A 26,280-nucleotide genomic window follows, 5' to 3' on the forward strand; every position below is an offset into this window, starting at 1 on the left:
CCGCCGCCGCCGAGGCGGGGCCGGGGAAAGGGGGGAGCCGCCTCCGCCCGCCCCGCGCCCGCCCCCCCCCCGCTGCCCGCGCCCGGCTGAGGCGGCGGCTCCCGCCCGCTGCCCCGCGGCGAGGGGCGCCCGGGCCGCCGCCGGGTTCCTCCCCCGGCCCGGGCACCAGCGGGGGGCTGCAGGCCCTGAAGCCCCTGTGGGGACCTGCTCGGGCCAGGGGTGCTGTGGCCCCGAGTTCACCCAGCAGCGCGGGCAGGCCGAGCGCAGTCCCTCCGGTCATAGCTCCTAAATTACATTCCTGCTGCGTTGCCTGGTGGCATTTACAAAACCATACGTCGGGTTTTCACTTGACACAACACCCCCCCCCCCCCCAAAAAAAAAAAAAGTGTTTTAATCCTCTGCAAGAAGTATTCTAGCAAATTCCTTGAACAGTATCTGAGAACTGTGCTAAACTATGCCATGGCCAAAGCTGGCCAGACCTCAGCCAAGGCCGGCCTGACCCATCACTCCTCAGCTCCCCGATGCTGAGGTTCAAACGATGCCAGCTCATTCTCAGCAGCAGCCAGAGCTGCCCAGGAAGCCAGCACAGAGAAGTGGATGTTCCTGTTTTTCCAAAACAACCTTTTAATTATGCTCCTTACTATAATAGCAGCCTTTTTCCAACACTTCAGCAGTCAGGGCTATTAATTTAGGACCCAAGGCCTAACAATGGTAATGTGAAAAACACCATATTTTGGTAGGCCTTGTCCCTTCTTGCACTGATACAGAATTTTTCAAGGAAAAACTGCCCATTCAGTCAGTGCTCCTTGTCTGTCACGCAGCAGATTCTCGCTAGCTTCACAGTCTGAACAGTTTTCTCTTTGGCCATAAAGCATGTCCTGTGCAAGAGGGAGGAGAGTTCATGTGCAGTTACTCATCAAGAAAAAAACAGCTCATGTGCACAGCACCAAACGTGGTTATAAAACAGCCGTGTGCCAGGCTACAGGCACGGTATGACAGACGTGCTGCATTCCTCTTTTATTCTTACCGCAGAAATGCTGTTTTCCTCAAACTGCAACAGCTCGTGCAGAACTGAGGCCTGTCCGCACGAATCACAGAACCGCAGGTGGTTTGGGTTGGAAGGGGCCTCCGAGCCCACCCAGTTCCAACCCCTGCCACGGACAGGGACACCCCCCACTGCACCTGGGCGCCCTCCGTGCAACCTGGCCTTGAACGCTCCCAGGGACGGGGCACCCACAGCTTCTCTGGGCAGCCGGTGCCAGGGCCTCACCACCCTCACAGCAAACGTTTTCTTCCTAATATCTAATCTAAATCTCCCTTCTTCTAGTTTAAAGCCTTTACTCCTTGTCCTTTCACTGCACTCCCTGACAGAGTCCCTCCCCAGCCTTCCTGTAGGCCCTCCTAGGCTCCTACAAGGTCTGCCCGCAGCCTTCTCTTCAACCCCAGCTCTCTCAGCCTGTCCCGGCAACAATAAGCTGAGACAGAGGGAACAAGGAGAAGATAAAAAGGAAACAATGACAGCCAGAAATACTGGTGTTTCTTTTTCAAGGATTTTCCTCCCCAGACCTCATAACAACATTCATCACTCCGAGCAGCACGTACATGGCTGTGTGTGAAGGAAAGACCCCTTTGGAGAGGGGGAGCTCTCATCAGAAGGAAATCCTGGCAGAGTTTTATTCCGTGCGGGTGCTCTTCCTTATCCCCCAATTTTTGGGAGGTGTAGGGAGAATTCCCACTTATTTCATTAATTCCAGTTCAGATGCTGGGGAAAAACAAAACAAACAAACAAAATAAAAAAACCAACAGCATTGTTTCACATAAAGGCAGTTTTTGTTGGGAGTGGTACCCTTATTTGTTTTTTAGAAATTGCCTTTCAAAAGTGTCTGCTTAGTCAAACAGGTATGCTTAGTTTTAGGCAACCACAGGCGTGAGTCCTCATGGTGATATGATCTCTTTTTGAGATTGTTCTGAATAAACTTATCAGCTATTTCTCCCCAGCCTCTATTTTTATTCTAATTTGGAGGAAACCATAGGTTGTATTTCTGCCCCTCCTGAAAGCTGCTGCTCGCACACCCCGTGGCGTGGCTGTGCAGAAAGCAAGGGCCGGGCAATGCGTCCGGCCGCAGTTGCTCCGGCCCCAGCTCTGCTTGGAGAAGTCGCCTGCTTAGAGGCTTCCCCATACGCCCTGAGAAGCACGCCTCAGCCACCTTCAGCCCTGGGTGGCCAAGAGCCCATCTAGCCTCCTAGTCTCTTCTTCAAAAAATAGCTTCTGGTGAAACAGGGTAATCTAACTTGTCACCCTCAGGTCAGACCTCTGTCCTGCGGATGCACCTATCTCAAAGCTCCGGGCCCTGCTGCCCAGCCCCGCTCTCATCCTTTCAGATAGCAGTTGCTGCAACGCATTCCCCTGGCTTGGCCAAATCCCAGTTTCTCCTGCCGCACCATCTGGCAGGCTGCTGCAGGCACGCTTGCTGTGCTCCACCACATCAGCCTCAGCAGCTTTGTGCACGCAATTCCTCCGCTGAGTCTCTCCTCACCCACACGTCTGATCTAGGCGACCTGCCCGCGCTGCAGAGCCCCACGCTTAGCCACGAGCCCAGCCGCCTCGTCTTCCACGCCCCGACTCCAATGGCCAAAACGGGACGGAACAGATTTAATGTCTTAGGGTGGTGCTGGGAACTGGAAAACCTGAGCTAGCTAAATGCCACTTGGAGCCTCCCCAGCCAGGAGAGACCCAGGCCCCTCTGACGCCAGCTGAGCCTGCCACAGCTTTCGTCAGGATGGGATTTATTTCACCTGCTGCCTCAGTGTGAAATACAGAAGGGCCTCCCCCGTGCTCTCCTGCTCTCGCTTCTTCTCTGCCTAAGCCAGACCTACCTTATTTATTTCTCGAACCCGTTTTTGGACGGAAGCACACTCACAGGTGCACACACGCCCTTTCTCCAGGCCACAGCGTGTTTTCCAGCTTAGCAGGTTACCTCCAGACACCTGGAGACGTTAGCAGCGAGCAGAGGTCCCTGCTGCCACCCCACCCCACCCGCCCTCCGTCAGCAGCCTGACCCCTAAGAAAGTGGCTGTCCTTGCTGAAAACCATCTTACAAAGCTGCGTGGCTTCTCCTTTCGAAGGTGAAGTGGCACACAGCTGTTTTAAGTGCTAATCTGGAGCTTTCTGAAGCAGCTCTGAACCGCAGTGCTTACACTGACTGCTGCGTCCCGTCAGCCGGGACCGCCAGCTCGAAGCCTCCCCAGTCCTTCAGCTGATTTTCACCATCACTCCACATAAGCTATTAAGAGTCTCAGTGCGTGTATCTAGTTTCCAGTAGTACAAGCTTCTTCCTAAAGGTTATAGTTTGTTTTAAATAGCACAGCCATCTGTCCTACAGCGGCTCATGGGAGCTGAAGAAATTAAAGCAGCCAAAACTGAATTTATCAAACTGACTGTCAGTTTTCATTATGAACGTTTCAGTTTGAATCAGACACGTCCTAAAAAAATAAAGTATATGTTTTTCTTGTGTCTTACACAAGCACTGAGAGACTTGCTTTTCATTACACCGTTGGAGTCTCAGCAATGCAAATATGTGGCCTGTACTTCACCAGCTCCAGGCACCTTACCAACCACAGAATAATGCTCATTTCTGTGTTTACAGTCTTTCAACTAAAAAAAAAAAATAAAAAAAAATAAGGCAGCTTGGTACAGGTAGCCACGATACACAGAACCAATGCACAGCATTAAGAAAAAATCATGCATACACGGAAGCTGGACACACGGACCTCCATTTTATTTTTTACCCTAAATGTCCTGGTCAGCTAAAGCTCCAATTTTAACTCTTCTAAAAAGTTAAATCAATTTATTCACTTAATTCATGGGGCTTGTTTTCTTAATTTGACAGATTATTGTTCAGGAAAATTGGTTAAGAGCACAGAAGCCAGATATGCGCAGCAGCTGTCACCAGAAGAATTGCTAGTAAATTGCTGGGAAAAAAAAAATGAGAACTAGTGTTGCCTTATCAAATGCTGCCCAGCATCACTGGGAGTTAGTGCTGAGATGCCAGTACAGCCTTGATGGCATCACCTACCCCACACTGAAAATGCCCCCAGCCCCACTTGTAAATGCCCACGTATAGATCATTGCGAGACAGGCGTAGGAGCATCCAAGGAGACAAGACGGACAACAAATACTAATTAATCAGAACAACATACCAAAGTTTATTGATTACTTCAAACAAAAGTTTTCATAATGAAAAAAGAGCAAGTTGCATTCATAAAAGGTAACATTCACATTCAATTTCCTTTATATAAAGCAACGTAAATGTATAAAATTGCATTTAAGTGAAAAAAATGTAAGGTTGCAGTCCTTTTTTGCAAGAAGCTGAAAATGTATCTTCTCATTGCCTGTATATAATTTACACTTTCTATATACTATATGTTGTTTTTTTAAAAAAATCCATAGCTGGGAAATCGGATGAATAGTGCAGTATTAGGTAAGTTTTTCAACTGTGTGTACCCGAATTCAAATTTAAGCCTGTATGCAACTCCAAGTCATTTATAATATTCTCATAACAATTAGGATTAGTTTTTTGAAAAGTAGCTATGAATACGGCGAGTTTTTCCATTATCACATTACATTTTTAGAGGGAATCTTAATTACTTTGCTCATCTTTCAGCGTCACTAGACAGTGATTAAACTTCAGTGGATTACTATGAAAAACCCCAGCCTTTTTCCTTCAAGTTTCCCCACCGATAAGCCTGTACTGACCTTTTAGCTCACTAACGAGCACTGTAACAGTGCAGCTTGTGTTACGGCATGTGAACAACAATCACAGTATTACTGTCAGATTACTGCCACTTCCCCCGGCCTGATGGCTGATACGTTACACTTAATATCACTGCCTTTCCTCTCCTTCTGTGACTCCAGCACGTGCGTCCCATTCCCCTCGATTTCATGATACATCCACAGCAACAGAAATTTCACTTCTGCTGCTGCTGAACAAGGAGGGTCAGCTCTTCTGGCCCATAGCAGCACAGCAGTCCTGGAGCTACATCCACGCGCTAGCTGGAAAGCCAAGCCCAAGAAAACCTGCTTTTCCCCAAAGGAGCTGCTATTCCTGACATTTCATTTTAACACCACCCTGCTTTTCAGCATACATGCCTTGGGGTTGAATGTACAGCTACAGCTATGGCTTGCTCCATACTGAGACTGGATACTTGGAAAGGGGAAGGGAAAGATTTGGTTCCTAGAAGGCTTCAGCTTAACACAGGCTGCAGCAATCAGCCTGTTTCAGTGGCTTTATTCAGACAGGTCACACATTGCACATACAGGGCAAGCTTCGCTCCGTTCCCACTAACACCAACAGCAAGACCTCCAGCTGAATCTCACAGGAACAGAATTTGACCCTAGAAGTAGAATACAACAGAAAAACTGAGAAGCAGGTTGTCAGGCTTGGGACAACTGGGGCTTGGAATGGTTTTGAATCACAGGAATTGCGCGTTTCAGCGCCTGCATTTTAAAGGTTATGTAAACACAAGTCAGCAACTGTATATTTAGGTAGAAAGGTTAGATTTGGCGTATAGAGCGCATCTTCATTGTATTCATCGCATATTCGATCTGTAGGCACCACATTTTAGCAGTTAAAGTTGAGACTCGGGCAAGGTCTGCAAGTTGAATTCTAGGTCCGTGAGGTGAGCTAGAAAAAGGAAAAAGAAAAAAAAGCTTTGCCCATGGGACACATGCTGGAAGCGCAGCTCCTTACTTGCATGCAGCAAGGAGTCGAGCTGCGGTTGCTCACAAGGTGACAGACACCGCTTGCGTTGAGGCCAGTGCAGAGCGTATAATACAGCAGTCCTGTCCGCAGGCCCCTGCCATGCGGGATGGTTCAAGGGCAGCCAGAGGGACTCTGCCCGTCCCTCTGCTCCTTCCATCCCCATCCCCTCCCACACGGGTAGGGGCAGCACAGAGTCCTTGTCACATATGCCAGATGTGCCTGCAGCCTATCTGGATCCTGCTTGATTTTTTTTTTAAAAAGATGAATTTTGCAGCCAGAGAGCAAGAGATTCTTCAGAGAATTAACAGTCCACTTTAGCAAAATTTGATGAAGGGAATGTTCGATCTAGCCCCAGTTTGTTGTTCCCTTGCACAGAAGCGAAACAAAGCCTAAGAGACATAGCAGGAGGTAAAAACCCAGCTGCAGCGTAGAGCTCATTGCTCCTGAAGGTAGATGTGAGTGTGTATCACAGTATTTCTGCGCAAGCCTCCGGCCGCAGGTTGTGCCCACAGGGCAAGGGGAAGGCAGCACGAGGGAGGACCTTCGCACGTCGGGTGGTGGCACGCAGGGTGCTCCGTGACTGCTTATGACTCGACACGATGAAAAAGCTGCTTTTTCCACATAGGAAGTGCCAGAGAAAACTGAGAGTCAGGCAGCTTGCCTCTGCTGCGCACAACTTAAAGAAAAGTTCCCACTACCTTGCTAAAGGTAGACTGAAAAAGAACATGCCAATTGAAAACCAAATAAAGTGTAAAATGAAATCAGATTAATGTACTTTTATTTTTAAAACCAACTTCTGTTTTCTTAGTGCAAATAACTCAAGATGCAGTTTTATGCCTGCAAGTTCACAGGCACCATCCAGGTCCCCGGGACTGGCCAAGGACTGTGCCGTCACTCAGACCTTTAAAGCGTTTCACCAACCGCACGCTGCAGTAACGCAAGCACAGCCACAGGAGCCGGGGCAAACCTGGGCTGGAAATCCGGCACAGCTCAGCTTCCAAGGTTCTTCCCTCCCCACGAAAGTTTCCTTACTCCATGAACAGTCCTGGTGAATTTCCAAAACAAGGGAAAACCATCCTGCCTTCACTTCTCACCAGGAGCAAACCCACCAGCACAGAGCAAGTCAGCACGGGAGGACGCCCAGCACCACGCTCTCCCCACGGGCGCTGCCGCTGCTTATGGATCACTGATCGCTTCCAACCATCCCAGAGGAGGGACGCGTGACTGAACACTGTGCTGCCAGCGATGATTTTTCCCCGAGTTTTCAAGTATTTCTGCCACGTGCGTCTGGCCACCCAACACCGGGAGGGGGCAGCCCCCACGGCACCAGGCAAGATGCTCGCAGGGATGCGTCTGGCTTCTGCGCTGGGGGGAGCGGGCTCTCCCCTGCGCCTTCGGGGAGCCGGCCAGGGCTGTTCTGGGGTTCAAGTCCATGCTACTTCTTTGGTCAGGCGAAGCAAGAGACTTCAGCAACTCTCTGCTGCTCCCAGGCAGATCTGCAGCGGTGAGAGGAAGCCCCCGTGTGACGTAGGGAGGCATTTCTCTCCTGCACTTTGATCACGCTGTTTTAGAACAATTCCTGAAGATGCTTTCCCAGTCTCCAATTACCACAGTCTTCTGATTTGACGGATAATTTTTTTTGTGGGGGGGGAGGTGGGGGGAGGAGGGAGGAAGCAACAAGACCAGAGACAAACAGGTACTGCGGCCAGTGCCTGGCTACCGCTTCATCAGCATGGCTGCTTACATACTTGGTAATATTAAACAGAACTGTTACGTTAAAAAACACGTGGTTTTGTTTGCTTGTGTTTTTTTTTTTTCTTTTTTTCCTACAGGATGACAATATGCACTGTTTGTGTGGAGCATTTTAAAGTATCCTGAGGGGATATCTTTCTGCCGAATTAGTAACAGCATCTTCGGTCTTCACATAGCCATTCTCTATACGTTTGTATGACACTAACATAGGCAGATCAAATGGGCCAGTCTGCAAAAATCAGAAGGAAAACACACGCGTTGCAATTGTTACATTCCCAAGATCATAAACCTTTTTGCGTTGTTATTTTTAGAAAGAGGGGAAAAAAAATTTACGGGAGAAGAAGAATGATTAGACTAGGATAAAAGTGCCAAACTCCATTCACAACGGGACGATAAATCACGGTGCGGAGCCCCGCAGGGCGGCGAGCACCACCTGCCGCCCGCCGCGGCAGCGCCCGAGCAGGGCACGAAGCCCAGCTCTGGGCTGCCGCCCTCGGCCGCTCTCCCTGCCTCTCTATGCTGAGATCGGCTTCTCTGCAGGCAGGTGGGGGGCACGCGGCTAGGAGGGGGCTACAGGAAATCTGCATTTTAGTGCTTGCAGCTGACACCACACAGCTACGTAACATCTCGCCTAAAAGCTAGGTTGTGAATTCAATTAGGCACTTTTATTTTTTTCCGTAGCAAGAAGACAGCTTTCAGCTTACTGCGATGTTTAGAATCAAATAAGCTTGTACCAGGATGTTCCCTGTGTATGTATACGCATACAGACACAGAGACATGCCTGCCATACGCTACGTTGACAGACAGACACGTACACGTGTTTAGTTTCAATCTATTTAGATGAATTAAAATTTACTTATTTCTATCTGACAACAGCATGCACCCTAGAAAATTGGATTTTTGTACTATTCAGATGCAATCTGGGAATCATTTTAATGGCTTAGACTTGAATACTTCATTGCAAGTACATCAGTGCTAGCTTTTATAGCCAGTTAGCACAATTCACCACCTGTATTCTCATGCTGTTAATGTTAGACCAAAATATCAGTTATACTGAAGGATTTGTTTTACATACAGCAATGTATTTCAGATTGAGCGCATCTTTGCACATACGGGCTTCTGCAAACGCTAGATAGGATGTGTCCCCGCATTAAAATGCATCCCAAATATTGCATCTCCATTTCACAAAGACAGGTGCCCCACACCAATAATCAAGAGGATTACAAGAACCACAGTTTAATTGATTTGGGAAGTTACATTTGGTTAATCAATGCCTTTTAAAACCATCCCAACTCCTTAGGACAGGGTACCTGTTACAACACATTAGACTCATCTGAGAACGTTCTTAAAAGGAGTGGTCTGGCAGAAGGTCTGGCCGACAATGAATCAGGTGCCCTCCTACTGCTCTGCAACAGCGAGGCAAAAACACTTGTAGCACATGCAACGCTTTAACCTACCTAGTGGTCCAACAACAACACACACACACACCTTTTTACAGGCAACTACATCATACCACAAGGGATGTAACAATACACACTCCCTAAATACCATCGTGATCAATACTGGCTGGGTTTTTCAGTGCAAGAGGCACAGATGGCACTCGGAGAAGAGCTCTGCTTCCCAAAATGTTTACCTTTGGGCTCGGAGGTTTATGCTACAGGTGCTTTCAAGTGGGAAACATCTTTGCTCTCCTTACAACCAGTATTTTTTAAAACAGCGAGTGATACCAGTGACACCAAGCCCTAGGGGCACGTACCCAAGGCACTTAGCACGGGGGTGAGCCCCCTCACCCCACGGGCAGCAAGCTGGAGACGGTGCTAAGGCTTATGTGAGTGCTAAGGCTTATGTGCCTGCACAAAGGGCAGCTGTAGCGTCAGCAAGAGTTGTGTGCTGGGCACGAAGGGTGCGTGAGCAGCTCCTGCACTATCCAACAAGCATAAGCTGTTTGCCAGGTCATCCAGAGGATGATCAGAACTGAGTCCACTTGGTTCTACGCTTTAGTGAAGTTTGTATCTAGCCTGCTAAAACAAACCTATGGAGGGGAGGGAGAAACGGGGAGACAAATCCACAACTAGAGAAAATTATGCAGCAGCACCGATTTCCATGAACAGGAACAATTCACCCCAGCTGAGGACCTGGTAGAAACCCCAGCATCGTGACTGATGCCTGCCTGAAGTCCCCCGAGCACCTAAGGGACGCCGGGCACAAAAGCATCACCTGCACCCATGTCACAGGTGCTGAGCACGAGCAGCTCAGCCACCAGGTGCGCAGCTGGTCCTGAGCATCCGAACAGCAGGAGACCAAAGGGGCAGAGACAGACAAAACATTTAAGCAAAAGATTGAAATTAAAGCAACAGGGGGCAGAGGGAAGCAGGCTCTTGCTGGGTGAGCAAATCTAAACACGACTTTTTAGCAGTTATGCATTAGAAGAAGGAAAAAGCAGGAGAGCAAGCAACACGTACTGACTCAGAAAGGAAATCACCTTATTCGCTCCAAGAAAAGCTGTGATTGCTGGAAGTTTGAGAAAGCATGAAGATAGTGGATGTTCCTGAGGAAGGAAGGCGCTTCGTTACCTAGTTCACAACAGCACAAAAGACAGAAAATTGCAGTACAAGAGAGAGAGAAAGGCAGAAACCAAAGAAAATAAGAATGCGCCTTGCAGTTAAAAAAAACAACAAAAACAAAACAAAAAAAATCCACACAAAATTTAATAAAAACTGAACAGAGCTGCTGTGTTGTGTCATACAGAAACTCAGTCCCATACAGGTCGAGGGCAAGCTCCTATCGACCTGGCCTCGGTCCATCCTCTCCTTCCAGAGGGGACCCTCAGCTGCCAAGCTGGGTGTTCAGGCAGCTAAACAAGGACACTGACCTGGTTTTGTACGTAACGCTCTCCTTGGGAAACTTGTACCTATCTTTTCCAATATTAAGCTTAGGATTCTCAAAAAGGATCTCAATTTCAAGTCCTCTACCTAGTCTTGGTTGCCTTTGAAAAACTGGGTGGCTGACTTCAATGTCTGACAGGCAGTACGGACATCTAGAGCTGGTATCTGCCCCAGGCATTTTATAAAGCTCTTAACTTGAAATGTACTTTTCAGTAAGGCTCAGCCCGCATTTAGTTTAGAATGCACATATGAAGAGACTTTTCTAGTTGACACTTAGTGTTGATTTGCTACACGATTTCACAAGAGCCATTTTTAACGCATTTAAAGCACGCTTGAAAGTGAGTATTAAATGCGAGAATGGATCTTCTGGCCGAGAGCTGGAGGCAAAAATAGGTCTCCTCTTGGGTGAATTGAGCTGGGGTTCGGTAACCCCCAGGTCACCCTTCTGGGACAGTGGCCTCAAACTGCCCTAGGACTGCAGCTGAGAGCAAATCATTTCCATCCTCCCCAATCGGGGTGTCAATCCAGAAACTATTAAGTCATGCTTTCAAGGAAGAAATAACATGGAACCGGGAAGAATTTAGCTATGCTTATTTTACCATCTGTATTGCTTTCAAATTTAATGGTTTGGGTGGTGGTTTTTTTCGGTCTTGCAGACACATGTTTTACTTCACTGATACTTTGCCAAGCTTGTACTTCAAAGGTTATGGGGAAAAAAAACAACTTACTACTTCACTGGATATTTAGAGAAGATTATTAGCTCTATTAAAAAGCATACGAGTACCAAAAATAACAGGCCATCCTGGCTGAAGAAAGTGCACTGAAACCTCACAGGACCTACCAGCTTCAGGAGAGAAGCCTGTTCTGCACCTGCGTATTTGAAGAATCACCCAGCGTTTTTGTGTGACACAGAGCCCTGCCCAAGCTAGGTAAAATCAGCTCTGCGCAGCCCTGCAGGGACAGCGGAGCCAGTTCAGGGTACAGCTGGCAAAGGAGTCACCTCTGCTGTGCCATCAGCTTGCAGTGATGGAAGCACCCAGGCCAAAACGAGCCGTGACAGCGCACGCTGCTGCCGTGGGCACCGCTGCCTCCCGCCCCTTGGGCTGCATCGACAGGCTGCACTCCATCGCTGCTTGAGAAAACGCAAAGCTGATGGCAAGAGGGCAGGACTGGCTGGCAGCTCGCCGCTTGCTGACCTGATGCAAAACTTGCTAAAATCGCAGGAGGGAAGAGAGGCGCCGCAGGAGGGAGGCGAGGCGGACAGAGCGACAGGTGGCGGAGCACGGCCAGGGTTAGCAGGCGCTGCCCAGGAGGAGGACGATGCTGCAGGGATGCTCGTCACCTCTGGGCAAGCACATGGCAAGGGACGGGGACTGTCTCCACGGGGGACACGCTCTGTGCGGAATAACCCTGAGCACTTTTGAGGAGAGCACTGCAGGCTCACACTGCTGCACTGGCCCCCGGTTAACAGGGAGACGGGCGGATGTGACAAGACCTGCCTGAATCGCTCCCCTGGTGCTGGCACCTGGAGGGCACATCCAAGCAGAACACCTTGCACACGTTGACTTAAAATCAAGTAGCTTTTGTCAGTACACAACATGGTTTGGTTGATCAGTTTGGATTGGAAAAGGGTTATAGTACTTTTATAAATAAGTTTTCCATCCAGCCTAGGTAATTAAGGAAAGGCACTGGTAGAGTCTCACCACACTAGAGATCTCGACTGTATTTTTAGATGAGCTTCTTGACATTTCTGGCATGTGAAAGAGCAAGATGCGACTCTAGCAAGCCTTCCTCGAGATGTGAATGGCACGCAGTGCTATTACAGGCTCATCTGGTACTTAAGAATAGAAGAGGCCTTTATGATATATCACACAGTATTTTCACCTTGTTCCTTACCTGATGATTTTTCTCTTTTATATTTTTTAAAACTATTAGAAGAATTTCTGGGAAAAGGCTGATAAAGATCAGGAGTATTATTGCCAGCCACGTGGAAACAGAAGTCAGCATATGGGCAAATACAAAATACATTCTTTGCTGCTTCAGGAAAGGCCTGAAAAAGAAGAGATACAAACACATTCTGGTTAACAGCGTCAGCCACACGAGTTTCCCAACTAGGTCAGGCTCGGATCAAACTGTTCGCAGCAACGCCTCCCTTCCCAAGGCAGACGGGTGCAGCCTGCACAGGGCACAGGGACGGGCTGCCCATTCCTCTCCCCACCCATCTCCTGCCCTCAGCTGTGCTAATTCTGGAGGACTGTCCAGCAGCCTCCTGGGACTACTCTTACGTTTCTCCCATCTTCATACTGCCTCTTCGCCCCCAATTCTTGGCCAAGCCACTGTTCCTCCTTGTTGCAGCAGCTGGACCTGCGCTTTCTCCTGCTTACCTCCCCCTCGGCTGCCCCACAGTGCCGGGCCCTATTACTCTGAGTCTACCTGTCAGTTCTTCCCTTTCCTGTCCCCAGGTTTCTTTCCAACGTCATTTTTTCCTTTCTTTCCCACCCACGTGAACAAATGGATGCTGAAATATTTACACTGGCACCTCCCGGTGAAGGCAAACCGCCTCTCGGCAGAACCAAGCTCCCGGACTGCAAGCGGGTGCCGCCTGCCTCCAGGCCGGTGCACAGATCTGGTCCCACAACAGCCCTCTTCCAGCAGTGCTGCATGGGGAGAGCATCCTTTCCCCTCCCCAGGAACAAACCCCACCATGACAGCACTAGAATATTCCATCTGAAGACATAAAAAAGCAAACCCGTGCTGCCTACCACTATTAACCACCATGATCGGTGCTAACACGTGCTTATCATATAGTTGCAAACACCCTGCTGTCCCCAAACCTTTGGGTAGCCCAAATGTGGAGACACTGCAGTCACATCCCCCACAAAGGTGATGGACATTCCCCTAAAAAGTACCATTGAAAGAAAAGATACTTGCCAAATGACTCCTCCCCAAAAGAACGAGAAAAACACATAGAAGGCAAGGGAGCCCCATATCACAAAGTGGTTCATCCACGTCCAGAATCGAGTATCTAATGCTAGCTGCGTAAATAAAAATTCAAAATAAAAATTAACAGGCAGAACAAGCATTACAAGCAGAGTGTATTCAATTATATTTATATAAACTTTGTCTGCTTTCAGAGTACGACTGAAGTTTTCCAGTAGCTACCTCTCTGCGTATGTACACCTGGGAAATACTTTCAATATCTACAGACTGGCACAACATCAACAGGGAAGGGGCAAGTTTTTAATTGCAGCTGATACTTTTTAATAGAATAAGTTTGATGCAACCTCTGATGCTACATGAAACAAATGTGTAAAGGTTGCAGTAATTGTAATTGCCTTCTGTCACCACCTGCTGTCCTGACCCAAACATAAAAGACCTTTTGTAAGGCCTTATGCAAACTGTTCATTCTGGAAAGCTCTGTGAAACAAAGCAGTTTGGCTATTGTTGTTTGACAGATGTGCTTTTGTGATCCCTATGGTGCTGAGCAGCATCTGAAAGAAGGCAGTCAAACCCAAGTACTCAGCTGTTCCTCTCCTCTTTCTGGAGCTGAAAGCCAAGGGGCGTGAAGTGTGGGGAAAGAAATCAACTGTAACCAACTGGAGTTCTCAGAAGAGCGCAAAAAATAAGAAAATAATTTACCAGAGCATAAGCACTTGTCATAAGCACACACACAGACCACAGGCTACACAAAGGGCAGCAGTCAATAAGCTACTTATAAATTCCCGCCTGTGTGGAGGAACAGAAGATAGAAAGTGTGGAGGGAAAGGTATTCATAAAATGCATCTTCAATGTATTCACCACACAGGGTAAATGATTTTACACTGCACTATACGCACAACGTTCAAAAGGGACCGCAAGAAGAAGGGAAGAAAGAGGCTAACCTTCAGAGTGACGGTGAACACCAACACAGTGAAAACAATCGTTCCGAAGGTCCAGTTTCCAAACACCTGGAAAACATGTTGCGTTGCCACACGCGCCTCTGTCCGCCTCGTTCGAGAGGAACAGAAACGACGACAATGACAACGGTGCAAGCAAGGACTGGAAGGGGAAGGAGGGATGGCGCGACTGCTACTCGGGACGCGCGCCGGGCGCTCAGCACACCAGCCGCCCGCTACGCTAACCCTGTGCCATGCACTACCACGGACAAGTGACCCGGTGTCGTGACGGTGACAGGTACAACCTCCTACTAACAGCAACGTTGACTGAGAATACGAGTCGTTTGGACCACCTGCATTTCATGGTTTCTTGGTAATTTACTCAGTTTCTGCTTTCTCGTAACACAGGACTATCGCAGCACCTCTGGTTCTCGTGCCATTTTAGTCCTGCTTGCGGAACGCACCGGTGGGTGCTTCGCCATACGAGAATACGCTGGCTTGGTTTGCAGACACTAGTGACTACGCACAACGAAGAAAAGCAGGTACTGTATGTAAATCCAAATGATGGCAATGAATGGGACAGATGCTTACCAAAGGCTGTCAAGATCTGAATGCATACATTAAAACAGAAAGTGAAATGTAAAAGTTTTTAAAAAATGCAAAAAAAATTAAAGTCAATAGGAGCGAAAAAGGAGTCAATCAAACATACATGGATATTATGAGCAATTGCTGGTAGCAGTTCTTTACAGGCATAAGTGCTTACAAAACAGGACAAAACCACAGGTCTTATTTTAGTGCCACATGGACTTGACCTCTCAAGGCATCTGCAGTGCTTACATCTTTTATTCAAATGCAACCAGAATGGCTATAAATACAGAAAGGCACTGAATCTACAATACATGTGCGTGACTACACATAGCTGGGGCCATAAATGGTGGCACTGATGCAATGTATGCAAATCTCGGCTTTCCTCCCAGTGTTGTCCCCTAAAAAAAAAAAGCTAAGGTGTTTTCAAGGATCACAAGTGATGGTGTAAAGCTCCCCATCAGCTGAGAACTGGTAACACCTCCCTTCAGTGGAGGGTGTCCCCAGACAGCGCAGACCACCACTTGCATGGCAGCTGCACCGCACCGATGCCTTGCTCTGTTCTCAGCTAACCAGCAAAAAAAAAAATAAATTCTTTCCCCCTCCCCATCTTCCTGTGCAAGTCTGCCTGGGCCAGCTCGCACACCTCGCTCACATGGTGATGCAAACACCGGTCCCAGCGCGAGAGGCACGAACCAGCAGACAGCAGGGACAAGAAGAGCAGCCTGCTCGCTTCTGACGGCAGCGCTAACTTATGCTGGCTTTGGCCCAGCAGCAAGCCGCCAGCACCAGCCTTCCCCCCCCCGCAACGGGAGGCAGGGGGCTGGATCAGGCCTCGTGCAGGCACTGCTGTGGTCCCTTGTGGCCTGGGCAGGGTTCCCTCGCTGGCAGGTCCTGCCCTGCACCCAGCCGACACCTGGGACCACGCGGAGGGGTGAAAGTGCACTGTGCAAAGCACAGGCTGGAGGCATCGCTGGGGTGGAATAAAGTTCTTTGTAAGACTACTTATCGTACCTAGAGAGCATAACCACCTCTACGCTGTTTCCATGGTGATTTGGAAAATGTTTCGTTTTGAGCATTTGCTGCAGAATCACACCATAAGCAATGCTACACCGTTGGACGAGACTCGAGACACAGCGCACAGACTAAGCGTGTAGATATTCACTGACAGGCATATAAAAGAGGCAGGGCACAAAAGAAACACTCATCTTTCCTTCTTTTTTGGTGTCGTTACCTTTCCGTTATCTTCCAACGATGAATTTTGAAAAAGAAAATAAACCCCAAAGAAAAACACGAGTCCTTCAAAGGCGCCCAGGAAGGTCCAGTACAAGAAAGGCCTCCACTGCAGCATTGCATTATCGGAAACTTTCCTGCCAAGAAAACAAGCAACAAGAAAATCACCATCATGTAGGTCCTGCTGCAAAGCCCGGGGTTTCCATGGGCTTGGAGCGGACCCTTGCTGTAGGAGACAAGAAGGTAAAACACACAAACACCTGCCAGCACACAGGACTTAAACATTTGCTATATGCAGATACTGGTCCTAAGAAATCAAAAGACATTCAGCGTATTTTTTTTATCCTCCTCTAGGTAATGCAGACAAAAATCCAACCCCATGCAAATGAAGCAAGCAGCTGTAATGCTGTCCCAAGCATCTCGCGCAGCCACCTCGCTGCCTGCCCTGTCCGCAGTTAACAACTGCTGAATTTCAAAACCAGGGCTATGTCGACGAAGAAACGCATGAGATGCAGTGAACTTGTGGCACGCTTCCCTCTCTTTGTGTTGAATGCACAAACTCACTTTTTTGGGAAAGCTCTGTGAGTGCTGTTCCTGGAAGCGGTGTTTTTCTGTACAGGCTGAAAATAAACTCCTGAATCGTACCGTGGGTTTTTAGCACGGGGGTTTTAGCAGGAGGCTCTTGGCTGAGAACAGGAATAAGATCTGGCACGGAGGCAGCAGCAGCAGGTTGATGCACCGTTGACAGGGCCCTGCGAGGACATGCACCAAGGCCACTGTCACAGCCACAGAGCTGCAAACCCACGACCACAACCAGCCTCAGTTCCTTTGGTCTCTGCTACAGGTCTCCAGCAGCACCCCCAAGGGACCTGTGCTTTTGACTACACCTCAAACAGCCTGACATTGGCTAGACGTGAAAAGGAAATACTGCTCCAGAAGTCTTTCCCCAAAATATTTGAAAACCGCTGCTTATGCTTAAAAAAGCTTCTTGCATCACTGTATTTTCAGATGGCCTTCTTTAAAACTTGAAGATTGATGGGGGATGAAAGCATGGTTATGGCAAAACCAAAAATCCTCTTTTTTTTCTTAACTATTCTAGCAATACATCGATTATCAGCAAGATGCACCCTGTAAACAGGTGTGATGCTGAGCTCCTGTAATTGCAATTTCTAAAGCAAAACACTACTGGAATCCTATGCATGATATTCTCTAGCATACTGTAATTTGGGTGTGAGTAAGGAGCACAGATAAATCAGACCAAGAGCTATTTTTGCAAGGAGAGAAAATGCAAAGAGCCTCCTCAGTGCAATCTGTTTTGCATTCACATTTATGGCCTGCAGCACTCATCGTAAACAGACTTTTTACTGTGCCTCAGACTAGAGATCTGCACTGCAGCAACTCAGCACTTTATACAGCAGAGGCACAGCAGTCATTCTGTATTCAGCAGCACATGCATAGTCCTGAATATTCAAAGTGAAGCTATCTGACTGCACAATTAATCTGTTTTCCCTCAACTCACATACACCAGTGATCAGACAGCTCACCGGGTGAATGCTCAGGGGGCTGCTGTTATTGGTCTATGCTGCACAATATTCAATTACAAATTTATTTAAAAATACGTGTTTTGCCATATGAGTGGAGGAGCACAGAAGTTTAATCAATCATATAACTGAGTAGCTATTTCAGAAATACTCAGATCCCCTGAAGGGCTGCACTAATGTACGTGCACGGGCAGGGCTGGGGGGAAGACGTGAAGCATTTCAAGTTCTGCAGGAGGTCAGGGACTCCCCCAGTTGCAACAAAGGAGAAAAAGACGACAGTAAAGCAGGGAGAGATCATCTCCTCCTAAACTCTGCTCTCCACCTGCAATGTGGAGGAAACTGAGTGCAAAGAGCACGGCTCCCAGGTAACTCGTTTTGAAATGGAGATTTGGCCTTTGGGGGATACCCATTGAGACCAGCTGAGAAACTACCTGCTTGAGTTGGATTTCACGAGCATTCATTTTCCTGTAAATGAATAGATCTCTCTTCTCCTGAAAGATAGATTTTCCCTCCATCTATTGCATCCTCCATCACGTGCTTGGCTCACGCTGCCTGGCTCAGAACTAACGTGAGTGAATGCTCTGGCCAGAATTGCAGCTTGCTTTTTCTTGTAGATGAATAATTCCATCTACAGCCTTTTTTTTTTTTTAATACAGACAGAAGGGCAATTTCCTGGACCAGATACTGTTAGAGAGCATAAATAAAAATAGGCATGTAACGTGTACGCAGTTTTCTGCAGTTCCATGGCTACCTTGTCACCACCACAGGGCAGGTACACCAACCAGCTCAAGTGATCCCTGATGGATCGTTTCATGCACCAACAAAGCTTAAACGGTGGCCAGCGAAGCTGTGCTGAGGCTTGCCCAGTCCTTTGCTACTTACATATACAATTGTGGATCTGAGGTCAGCGTGTCAATGTTGATGTGCTGCTCCAGGAGGCTGTAAGCCAGGATAGGTAGTGACGTGAAGCAGATGTTGTACATGGTAAGGTAAGCAGCATCGTACAGAGGCTGAAAAGAGGGAGAAGGGCAAAATGAGACAGAACTTGGCTTTAAAAGTCTCCCCATAAACAGATTTAGGTTCCAGCCCTTGCCTCCATACATAATCCATGGACTCACCCCTTTGTCACAGACACGAATCACGCCCCGTGCGATGGATGCCAGCAGGGCCGAGGCACCCACAGGCTGCGTGGCCAGAACCCTACGGCCACCGAGGGCAGCTCCGTACCTGCCTGGGCTGGGCCCCTGCTCGACCTCCAGAAAAACATGATTAAACAGTCCGTACTGCAGCTTTTCTGTAGCTGCTCTTGTGCTGCCGTTTCTATTAATACACTTGATGTCTCCTGCGACTCTCTAAAGACTAGACTTTTTTTAGACTATGATTTTTCTTTTTTCCTTTTTTTTTAAAGCAAGTGGTTCTGCTGACACAAGCAGAGAATAATCTCCTATGATTGCTTTTAAGACCAAGCAGACACAAAGGCCTGCAAGTGAACACAAAACCCAAAGAATTGTCTCCAAACACCTGAGCCCACCCCGCACAGAAATCCATCCTTCTGACACTCACTTGGACTAAGCAAGTGTCTGATGATGCTCGTCACGTGTCTTACTTTACAGGCTCTGATAAAAGAACAAACTGTTCTTCCTTTTGAAAGACAACTTTAATACAGGGAAATATAGCAAAGAGAAAAAGACCAGGAAGTCTTCAAAATACTCTTCTCTTAAGAGCAGCAGAATTAGGTGTTGGCAAACCACCTAAACCACCCTCTTGTTACTTTGGGAAGGCATCCATCCATGTTTAAGCAACAAAAATGGTCGTGGATGGGAATGGAAAGCAAGACAATTTATTTGTTTTCAATTGTAGGTTTCAAAAATATTATGCTCCAGATGTGGTGCTGAGCAAGGAGGTCAATTTGTACTATCACCTAAAGAAAGAAGAGGAAGAGACCAGACGCATAAAAGTCAAATCTCTGCTACAAAGCTTTATGACGTGACTTGCTTTTTCCTTGTCTTTTTAGATGTATTACTGGAAGTTACCTGCTGTGAGAATCCACAGAAGAACTGGTATAAAAATTGTGGTAAAATGAAGCAAAGGTTCTAGAAAAATAAAAAAAAAAAGAAGGGTTAGCAGGGAAGCATTTATGCACTCAGAGAATGCTTCACTTTTCATTCTAAATCCAAATATTTTTCCCCTATTATCAGATAATAATACCTGATATTATGATATCAGATAAAACAGGTGTCCTGGTTTTGTCTGGGATAGAATTACTTTTCCCCCTAGTAGCTGCTGTGATGCTGTGTTTTGGATTTAGGATGAGAACAATGCTGATAACACACTGATGGCTTAGTTGCTGCAGAGCAGTGCTTACACAGAGTCGTGGACTCCTCAGCGCCTCACACCATCCTGCCAGTGAGGAGGCCAGGGGTGCACAAGGAGCTGGGAGGGGGCAGAACCAGGACAGCTGGCCCAGACTGGCCAGGGGGATATTCTCTACCATACGATGTCATGCAGAACAGTTAATATGGGGGGGCTGGCTGGGGGAACCACTGCTCGGGGACAGGCTGGGCATCGGTCAGCGGGTGGTAAGAAATCGCCTTGTGCATCACTTGCTCTGTACATTCTATTATTATTATCACCATCATCATTATTTCTCATCCTTTTCTGTCCTATTAAACTGTCTTTATCTCAACCCATTAGCTTTTGCTTTTGTTTTCCTTCTGATTCTCTCCCCCATCCCACTGGAAGGCGGGGGGAGCGAACGGCTGTGAGGTGCTTAGCTGCCTGCCGGTTAAAGCACAACATCAGGACACTGTGTTCTACCAAATGTTACACCAATCCCAGCTTCTACTATCTGCAGAAGACCCTGGAAGAAGTAATGACCTCGCATTCCCTTAATACATAGTACTTTCAAACAGGCACATGGGAGACACACACCCTTTTCTAGGTAAACACAAAGTATCCTATACATGTTTTTTCTTTTTCCATTTTTTCTACTGTCAAAGAAACCCGTGCTATAAACAACAAAATGAGCTGAACACACATCCTTACCTTATAGAAGAAATACTGTACAAGGTGTGCTATTCTCACATAATACAAATGCCCATGTGCTAGTAGCAATTTTCTTAAGTGTTTAAACTTTGGAACAGCATAGTCACTGTTTCTTGCAGCCTGTCGTCCTTCTTTGCCTTTTATACCTGAAGACAAAAGAATGGCAAGGGATTAATCCATAAGGGTCTGGAATTCGGACCCATGTTTGTTCACATAAGTCTGTCTCAAGCCACGACAAAGGCCATATTTCATTCTTGGTTCTATATATTCGTTCTTGATTCTACAAGGACTTTACATTTCAAACACGTCCATGCATCCACCGTGCATGCCCACCCGTGGCGTTCTGGGGACTGTGCCTGCAGGCACAGGGTGGCAGACAGACACCCCAGGAGAGCAAAACACTAAAGCTCTTCAAGACTTGGCGTGGTCTTGGCTCTACAACAATCAGACGTGCCTCTGGAGATTTTAATTTATATTTAATTTGCTATCCAAGTTTCTAGATAACAGAATGTGGTGAAGAGTATCTAAGAAAATCTGATGCAAGATACCTAGCTGGTTTCCCCAGGGGCTTGCCTGCATCTAGCAGTCTGGTTATTTCACTGCAGATGCTCAGCCTCCCCAGAAATCCCCTCAGAGCAAAACTGAAGAAAGCCAGTTTTGTTCACTCAGAAACCACATTCAAATGAACTACAACTATTCATTAGAGGCTAACGTGCCATTTCCAACAGCCAGAAATAAAGAGGCTATCCTTTCTCTTCCATCTTTACCCTCTTTAATACCCTTTATAGTGGTATTAAAAAAATACCCAGTACTTTCAGAACCTCTGAAAACAATCTGCAGAAATTTAGACAGTTTGCATATGATGTCAGTCATATGGACAGGGCAGACAACACAGCAGAGCATCAGCCCCTGCAAGGTGCATGAGTTGCTAGCAGCTGCGATCAGCACTGCCAGACAAACCCAGGCAAAGGATCACTGCCAGCTTCAGCTCAGCTGAGATAAGCAGGTACAATCCCACCGAAATTCTCAGCACTGAATTTAATAGCGAAGAGAAGACTGGAGAAGTTATGTATTTCATTTAAGCTAGCATCAACCTTGTTTGCACAGAGGACAGCAGAAAAACCCAGGTGTTTTCACCACCAGGAATGAAGGAGGTGTAAATAGGGCCAGGTGAAGATGCAAGACAGAACCAAGTCTTTCATACTTCTTTACTTTTCCCCTTACAAATTATCCTGACTAAAGCCTGACATTTTAACTCTACTGCATTTGCAATGGCTGCCATTAATCACACATTAATCAGTTTGCTACACATGCCTTTCCTTCTGACCAGTAAGCAACTTTCACCACCTTGAATTTGGCCATATACTTTTTTTAAACACAAGCTCCAGTTTATCCCATTATAAAGACAAAGAGCACGTTACCATCAAAGGTCAGCAACCCATGATTACCCCAAGTACTTATCTGGAGCAAAACCTTGCTGAAAGCAGCAGCACTTCCCACATTTTTCAGTGGGATCAGTTCTGCCACAGGCAGAGATGCTGACCGTGCCTCAGCACTGAACCTCAGCAACACAGACGGACAGCAGACAAGTCGTAGGCGTTAGATGTTTGTTATCAGCGGTCTTACCTATTCCCACATGTGCTTCCAAAATCATACTAACATCATTCGCACCATCCCCTATTGATAGTGTTATTGGGCTCCCTTTTGTGTTCTTCACCATTCGCACAATCTAAAAAATTTAGAAAAGGATAGCAGGAGAAATAAAAACTTCAGAGAAAAAAAAAACAATTCAAGAGATCCCTGCTGCCTCATCTGCAAGAACACTCCTCAACAAGTAACCTGGCTTCTGTGGCAGCAAAATAACGCCAAGAGAGTTCAAATTAATAAAAATCCCTCCTTGTTTCCTTTGTAGCCACTGACTAGAGCAAAAGCCAAGACTAAGCTTTAAAGGGCCAAAGGACAGTGCTTAAAGAGGAACCACTCACAGCAGCATCCTCCCCTTCCCTCCTGCCAGATCCTGCTCTCTTACGAAGATGTGGCCTCTCACGCATTTCACGGGGAAGTCAATCATGCCCCGGAACAGGACTAAGAACGCACTGTTTATCATCCTTTTGATACCATCAGCTAGTGTGAGGAAGCCATGGACTACACATTTAGAAGTGAAAAAAAGAACAAATGGGTTTTGTTTATTTCTAATTGGCTTGGGTTTGCGGCTTCCTGCAAGCATATTTAAGACAGGGTTTATGTTTGTATTTGAAAGACTGGTGTTTCCATAGTGCTCTGAAGTTCAGACAAGGCTTACACATAGCCTGGAGAAGTCTTAGCTGATTAAGATGAGTAAGCTTGATTTAAAGCAGCACTGCAGGAAATGTAGCCTCACACCATTACACAGAAATAATCAGAGTTTGCATCTGAAGGCTACTTTCAAAAAAAACATACCTTTAATACAAGAAAAGGAGTACCTGGCTACAACTTGTTGAAGGTTTGTTGCTACCTCACAATTCTTCATACTTGTTTCATCTTCCTGGCAAATCCATAAGTCAGGCTGTTAAAGCAATACTGCTGTATTTTAAATTAGTGAATTCCTGTGCCATGTGCATTTTCCTACTCCCTAGTGAATAACAACCTGCTTTGCAATGCCCCTCCAGGAGCCTTTTCCTGAACTTTGCTATCTACCGCTCAGCGCAGTAAGTTCTATGACGGCAGCCAACCTCTCAAATCAAGAAACCAGATCTGAACTAGTTCACAACGTTTTCAGCACCTTCTGGTGAATGAGGCAGCAGTTTGTACTCAGATTTCTCACAACAGGTTTTGAAGCCCACCTACAGATCAGGTCAAGCCCTGCTAAAGGATTAAAGGTGTGTCACATCACTTAACGACAGCTTCAGTTGGTTAAAAAAAAAAGTAAATACCTGTGCTTTCTGCAACGGAGCCATTCGGCAGCAGAGAACTGCAGTACACTTTAAGCAGATTTGTAGAAATATGTTTTTGTAATTACTAGAACTGGAATCCTGTGAAGGATTGAGTATCAGTGACAGCGTCGAGCCATCTATAATCAGTCCATAGTCTTGACTCAACGTCCAGCTTCTAGAGCACAATGAGGAACAGATTTGTGTTATGGGAAAAAAATCAGTTACACTTTAAGAAGTCAATCTAGCTGCTTACATCTTAGTGGAAGAGGAATTGCTCTTGTATTAATCTTTTCCCCAACCCTTTTGGGGGGCTTACAGTCTTAAAAATCTTGGATTTAACACGTCTTTCACTAAGGGAACTGTATAATTAGGTTCAAAACCAACTAATACTAGAGACAATGAACAAAGCAAAGGAGCCAGCAGCAGCGTGTGCAAGTAGTGCATCCCCAGCGCCACAACGTGGTGTAATTTCTCTATCAGGTTTGCATCCACGCCCAGTGTTATAATCCAAATGCGCGCAGGCTGGGTCCTCCTCATCACTCACCTCTTCAGGCCACTCCGGTGTTTGGGAACATCCTGAATCAGCTTCTTGTGGTACTCCAACAGCAGCTCGTGGAGCCGGTCCTCCTTTCTCTCGCTCTCCCCCACTGTTTTCACCGTCAGCTCCAGCAGCTCGGTGCTGGTCTGGAAGAGCCTGCAGGCGTAGCAGGTGGACTTGGCCGTTTCCATCTTGTCTCCCGTCAGCACCCACACCTTCATGCCGGCGGCATGCAGAGCTTCGATCGTCTCTGCTGACTGTTCTTGCAGTCTGAACACGGAGAGGAAACATGACCGATCGGATTTGCTTCGGAGGCAAGGCAGACCCTGAGCAGCTCCGCGCTGCTGGTGGCAGGCCAGCGAGCCCCCAGTGAGCCCCCCGACCAAGTCACGGAGCTGGACTCTCTGCACCGGCCACGTCCTGGCCACCCGGTGAGAGGATCAGCCGCAGCTGCGTGCCGACGGACCACAAGCACCCACCTTTGCTGGCATGCCGGCTTCCCCAGCCACCTTCAAACCTGCTAGTGCACAACCCGGCGTGCAAAAGCACCACTGGTGAAAAACATCTCACGCTTCCAGACAGAAGCGGAAAGAGCTTGGTGCAGCTCTACACTAGGTGTAAATCGAGAAAATATGACAGCAGAACAAACAAGACCTTCAGAGGAGGCTGTGAAGCCCTTCCCAGCAAGCCCCAGGCAGGCAGGAGCCTCAGAAATATGTTCCTGAGATACAACACTCCATGGGTGTAAAGAGGCTTAGCCAACTTTGCCAGTTAATCCACACTCCCTCAGCCCCCTCACCCCCAGGTATCCTTATTTTACAGGTAGGAAATATAAGATAGAGAGAAGTTAATTGATTGTCCCCATGGTAATCAAACTACTGCCACAGGAATAAGGATTAGAACTCGGCAATCCCAATTTTAATGTGCAGCCAAAATTCACTGCATTATACTCGATTTGTTTTGATATGCAAATTAACACTGTGTGCGTTCATTCACTTTCTGGAAGTGCAAGTACTTCTGTGGTTTCATTAATAAATCCTAATTTCTACACTAGCCAATTTTAGCAACTAGGGCAGTGTGTAACGGGTTGTGCCACAGAGCGATTGCCCCGGACACTTCCAATGCCTGCCTCGCGGCTCAGCGCTCACAGACTGTTCTGGGTTTTACCTCCCATGGCTCCCAGGCTGTCCTGTCACCACAGGTAAAGCCATCCCAGGCTGCACAGGAACCTCGCTACAGCTCACGTGAGAGAACGTGGATCCACCACAACACAAAGTCATGGAGAAACCGTGGCTACCACGGTGCCCAACAGTGCCTGCTCTGTGTGCTCTTTACCTGTCTTCTACAGCAGTTGCGCCAATCAAGTGCATGTCTGCTTCTGTGTCTTCAAAAACTTTTGCCATCTTTTCTTCTCTGTCCTGCAGAGCCATCTTCGCTTCATTAAGCTGTCGGTCTATTTTATCATACTCCTTTTGAGTCAGTTCTTTGAATGCCACACAAAGTGTTCGGTAGCCATCCTTGTAGGAGGGAAAGAAAAAAAAAGTGGACAAGTGCCCGAAAACCATATTTTCTGAAGCTCCCCACATTAGGCTCAGTACTTTTCCCCACTGTTAGTACTTTCAGTGAGTACTGAACCTGATGGTAACAATGCTTAAGACAGAAAACCAATTTCTCTATGTTTATAAAAGAGCTTCCTCACATCAGAGTACATTCACATGCACGTAACACGGCAGACAGAGCAGATATCCTGCACCTAACAGGGCAAGTGGGAATCAAGTGTTCCCACATCCAGGACCAAGGAAGGGACATGCCCCCACATGCGACCACCTCTGCCAAAGAGGCCTCCCAAGAAATGCTTCTCTTCCACCTTTGCATGCAAATCCCAACTGATTGAAAGACTTCTCCCACCAGAGAAAACAGTCTGCTATTGTTATTTTCTATTTTTAACTTGCTTTGGAGATGCTTGGACACAACTGCAATCAAGCCCATATAAGTATATCAGAAGTCAAATAAACATGGAAGTCAAAGAAACAAAAAAGGAAAGAAGCCAGGCTTCAAAACAATAAGAAGTGGCACTCAGATTTTCAATACTTCCCTCCAAAGCAAGGTCACAACCCTATTTTTGGCATAAGGCTTTCCTGACCCCAGGAGC

General features: G+C 47.2%; 1 protein-coding gene across 7 annotated transcripts in view; it reads right to left on the reverse strand.

Annotated features, from left to right (window-relative positions):
• Positions 1–4,426: 4,426 nt before the first annotated feature.
• ATP11C (ATPase phospholipid transporting 11C) overlaps positions 4,427–26,280 on the reverse strand; it is a 59,606-nt gene continuing 37,752 nt past the window's right edge. For 4 of the 7 annotated variants that reach the window (XM_067005179.1, XM_013183304.3, XM_013183300.3 and 1 more), the window contains exons 18-29: positions 25,464–25,645; positions 24,135–24,398; positions 23,591–23,765; positions 22,305–22,407; positions 20,679–20,824; positions 19,667–19,726; positions 18,516–18,643; positions 16,094–16,229; positions 14,281–14,346; positions 13,331–13,434; positions 12,296–12,449; positions 4,427–7,743 (exon numbers count right to left, since the gene is read on the reverse strand). In XM_067005179.1, coding sequence (XP_066861280.1) covers positions 7,627–7,743; positions 12,296–12,449; positions 13,331–13,434; positions 14,281–14,346; positions 16,094–16,229; positions 18,516–18,643; positions 19,667–19,726; positions 20,679–20,824; positions 22,305–22,407; positions 23,591–23,765; positions 24,135–24,398; positions 25,464–25,645 — 1,635 coding nt within the window. In that variant the 3' untranslated portion in view covers positions 4,427–7,626. Of the gene's footprint in view, positions 7,744–8,824; positions 8,921–9,996; positions 10,088–12,295; positions 12,450–13,330; positions 13,435–14,280; positions 14,347–16,093; positions 16,230–18,515; positions 18,644–19,666; positions 19,727–20,678; positions 20,825–22,304; positions 22,408–23,590; positions 23,766–24,134; positions 24,399–25,463; positions 25,646–26,280 lie in introns of those variants that run through there. The other 3 variants (XM_067005176.1, XM_067005177.1, XM_067005178.1) reach the window with 3 other exon arrangements.

The sequence above is a fragment of the Anser cygnoides genome, chromosome 13 (assembly GCF_040182565.1).
Source record: "Anser cygnoides isolate HZ-2024a breed goose chromosome 13, Taihu_goose_T2T_genome, whole genome shotgun sequence".
In the NCBI taxonomy this organism is placed as follows: Eukaryota; Metazoa; Chordata; class Aves; order Anseriformes; family Anatidae; genus Anser; species Anser cygnoides.